This window comes from Scardinius erythrophthalmus (assembly GCF_964197995.2).
Source record: "Scardinius erythrophthalmus genome assembly, chromosome: 21".
In the NCBI taxonomy this organism is placed as follows: domain Eukaryota; kingdom Metazoa; phylum Chordata; class Actinopteri; order Cypriniformes; family Leuciscidae; genus Scardinius; species Scardinius erythrophthalmus.
Window position 1 is genome coordinate 10,386,505 of NC_138241.1, and position 4,397 is coordinate 10,390,901.

The following is a 4,397-nucleotide window of genomic DNA, read 5'->3' on the forward strand; positions in this document are numbered from 1 at the left end:
ACGGGAAATCTCGCAAAATCCCTCGAGATCAAACGTGACTTCAGAGTAAACAATCATGGCGGACGAAGAGGATGCAGTGGCGATAGTTTGTAGTTTGTTTTTAACCGAATAAAAAAAACGTTATCAGTTGGTCCTCCATCTCCGACGTCCACTGGACTTTCTGGTGTGCCATGCCGCCGGCTGTTTTGATTTTGTTTCCCAGTGCTTCCTCGCCGCCTGGCTTTCTGATTGGCTACACGCCACAGTCCACAGGCTGCGTGCTCGTTTGTCCCCGGGGGACACCACACACAAGGAGAAATCGGGCCAAAAAAATCCAACATGTTGGATATCCCCGATTTGAGATCGGAGCGGTCTCGATGTCCTTCCGAGCAGATGAGAGCCGTCTTAACACACCACACACGGCAGGAATATCTGATCAGATTATTTTATGATAATCGGAGCATCCTTAAGATTGTCGGAAGGGGTGAATCGGGGCTAAAATCGGCCTAATTATCCTGCCGTGTGAACCAGGCTTAACTGAATTTACACAAATGAACCATTTCAGAAGTTTACATACCCATCTTAATATTGTCATGATCACGCCAGACTCTCCCTTATGCTGGGTACACACCAAAAGATAATCGGGCTGATTTTGGGCCGATTTCCCCCCTTCCGACAATCCTAGCTATGTCCAGATTATCTTGATGGTTCAACAGATTATTTTATCAGATTTTCCCTTGGTGTGAGGTGTGTTAAGAGTGTCCGAACCTGCTCGGAAGAACGTCGGAGCCGTTGTTCTTTAAAGTTATTAAATAACTTTTTTTTAAAGAGACAATAAATCCAATAAAGAATAAATAAAGACAATAAAGAATGCATATATTTCTGTATAAAAGGTTATTTAAAATGGTGGATACAATGCTTTTTTTCACGTGAATTTTCTGTGAAAATCATTCCAAACACTATCATCGCAATTTCTTCCTGCATATCATCCTCCATGCTTATTCTGAAGTCTCGCGAGATTTCCTGTGTTCACAGTCGAAACTCTGGTTGAAAATCTGTTCGTGTGTGGTGTGCTGTTTTTGTCACATCATGGCACACCACACACTATAGGAGCAAAACGCTTAAATCTAGGATTTTTTGTCCTCATGTTTGTGGTCTATCACATTTTGAAAATCTTATAAAATGTAAAAAATCTTTTGGTGTGTACCCAGCATTACTCACTGAGTACTGATCACATGCACCTGGCCATCATCAAGCACCAATCAGCAGAACTATAAAGAGCACACACAATCACACAGTCATTGTCTGGTCTTGTCTACTTACCTTTAAAGACTACTTACCTTCAAAGACTACTTACCTTTAAAGAATAATAACCTTTAAAGAATACTAACCTTGCAAGACTACTAACCTTCCTACTAACCATACTTACCTGCTTTATGTTCCTGACTACCTTGCTAGCTACTGTGGTTACCTCATTCAAGTCAATCTCCAGTCATTCAAGATATGTTCAATTCATCACATCATACAAGTCGTCTTCCAGTCATCTCTTATCTCAGTGTTGTTCCCTTGTGTGTGTGTGTGTGTGTGTGTGTGTGTGTGTGTGTGTGTGTGTGTGTGTGTGTGTGTTCTGTAAGACAATGACTGAAAGTTATCAATACAAGTCTCATCTCAACAGTTAACGATCTCAAGTATCATCACTTACCTGTTTATGCATTGTGTTCCAGCCAATCCACATAATACATTTCAGAAGCTTGTTAATGTTTTACAATGCAATCTCACCTCTTCTATTCCCTCACAGACTCCAAGCACCATTTTCACTCTTCCTGGTACCATTTTGTCACTGGTGTTCGCTGCCACTCCAATGGTCAATCCATCGCTCTACTCTGGCTCAGCGAAAGACTGCAATGGCTTCCTGCTCCAATGCTCAATCGCCCTGGAAATGCAGCCGCAGCACTTATAGACAGACTGCTATAGACAGAGCTAAAATCTCATTCATCTTGTTGTTACTCACAGGAAGAGCTTTACAGTGTGCAGAATCCATCTGAAACCAGGGAAGCCCCTTCACGCACTTGCTGGATTCGTTTCACTCTCATCTGCGGGAGGTTTTCTGATGGCTCGCTGGTGATACCACAGTTAAAAATAATTAAAATTAATCAAGGAAGGGATGATATTCTTGATTATTCCCTCAACTTTAGGACTCTTGATGCAGCTAGTGGATGGAACGAACCATCACTGCTTATCGTCAAGGGCTCAATACAGCGCTGTGGCTACAGTTCGCCACCTACGACAATACCATGGGGCTTGAGCGATTTATCTACCTGTCAATCCAGGTCGCCCATTGCATAAGGAATTGTCAGGAAGATCAACCTGCTTTACAGTCTTCTCCAACTCTCCACCAGCCAGCTCTGTCAGCTCCTCCAGAACCAGAGTCTGAACCAATGCAAGTGCATGCAGTTCACCTCTCTACCACCAAAAGACTTTGCCTCCAGACCCAGCATGTCTGTTCATATTTTAGAGCTGATAGACATGTTAATCCACATGTCCTGCTCCTCCTCCATTATCTGCGGTGATTGTTGTTTCTTCGTCCTCTGTTAACAGTAAAACTCTGACTACTACTGTAATGCTTACAGCCTTTGTATCATTCGCAATCACCACCCTCCTCGACTCTGGGTCAGCCGGCAACTTCATCTCAGGGACACTGGGCAACTTCATCTTGGGGACCAAAAGCTGTACCAAAAGCTCAAGCTCAAGAAGGAACCCTGTATATCCGAGTACTTCATCCAGTCAATAATCGGTAAACCATTGGAGAGAGGTGTCATCAAATACTTTGTTGGTCCATTTCAACTACAAGTTGACAGTCAGTACATCGAAAACATCACACTCTTGTTACTGGAGCAGTTCACTGTTGACGTGATCCTAGTGCGCCCATGGTGCGTCCGGCCTAATCCTGTCATATCATGGAGTAATGGAATGCAACCTGTTTCCCATTCCTGCCTTTATCAAAGCGTCTACATCCATCAGTGTCACCTGTATGTTCCACTTCCATTGAAAGTCCTCTGAGCAAATAGTCAGTGATTATTCCTGCATGTTATACCCCCTTTCGGGATGTCTTCTGCCCGAGACGAGCCTCCTAGTTACCACCTCATCAACCATGGGACTGTGCCATCCATCTACCTCCCCTGCTGCTTCTAGTTTTTTTTTCTTCATTGCCAAGAAGGAGGGAGGCTTGACCTACGCAGCACTTACAACTTAATCCAAATCCGGAGAATGGACAATTGGAAGACTTCCTTCATAACATCTACAGACCACAATGAATATTGGGTAATTCCGTATGGTTTAGTAATCACCCCCTCTGTGTTCCAAGGATTTATGAATGAGATCTTCTGAGAGTACCTCCCCACTTCATTTTGGTCTACAGATGACATCCTGGTGTACTGAACATTGCCACAATGTTCAGCTCATGCTTGCAAAGCTGAGGGAATACCATCTCTACCTCCAGACTGAGAAGTGTTCATTCCACCAGAGCTCAACTCAGTTCCTCAGTTACATCATCAGTGCAGAAGGCATCAATATGGACAAGAGGAAGGTGGAAACCGTTAAATCCTGGCCTGTTCCATCCACCATCGAAGAGCTCCTCGGGTTTGCAAACTTTTATAGATGCTTCATTAAAAACTACAGTCAAGTCACAGCTCCATCAACCTTCCTTCTCAAGAGTAAGCCCAAGTCTCTGTCCTGGCCACCTGAGGTCACCCATGCCTTTAATACCCCGAAGGAAGCCTTCACGTAAGCACCCTTACTCTGCCGTCCTGATCCAGAGAAACCCTTCATTATCAAGGTTGTTGCCTCCACCTCAGGATAGGTGCTGTCCTGCAGCAGGGGAATCCATCCTATCTCCATCCATGTGCATACTTCTTTAAGAAACTTACACAGTGGAGCAGATCTATGACATCGGCAATTGAGAGCTCATGGCCATCAAATTAGCTCTTTAGAAGTGGCGGCACTGGCTAGAAGGGGTCAATTGCTCTGTCCTGCCTGAATGTTCCTGAGGAAGTTTCAAACCATCCTGCCATTCAGCCTGGTAGTCAGTCACATCCAGTGGACTCTGGACAATAGGTTTGCTGAGGCTGCTGCCAATGAGCCAGCTCCACCAAACTGCCCTCCAAACAAAACCTACATACAATTGATTAATTGAATCAATCCACATCTCTGTTTGTAGCGGTCACCCTGGGACCAATCATATTCGTTTTTCATGAATGTTATGGTGGCCCAGCATGAGAAACAACATCACAAGATTCATTCAAGGCTGTGAAAAATTTGCATGGCAAAATTCAATTCAATTCACATTTATTTGTATAGCACTTTTCACAATACACATCAATTCAAAGCAGCTTTGCAGAAAATGCATGAGTTCACATTAC

The 4,397-nt window shown here is 43.9% G+C and overlaps 1 protein-coding gene across 1 annotated transcript; it reads left to right on the forward strand.

The window, feature by feature from the left end:
• Positions 1 to 3,397: 3,397 nt before the first annotated feature.
• On the forward strand, positions 3,398 to 3,766 carry LOC308682101 (uncharacterized protein; the record flags this gene model as incomplete). The annotated part of the gene is made up of 1 exon (XM_081351590.1): positions 3,398 to 3,766. The coding sequence occupies one exon, from the start codon at positions 3,398 to 3,400 to the stop codon at positions 3,764 to 3,766; it is 369 nt and encodes a 122-aa protein (XP_081207716.1).
• Positions 3,767 to 4,397: the final 631 nt, after the last annotated feature.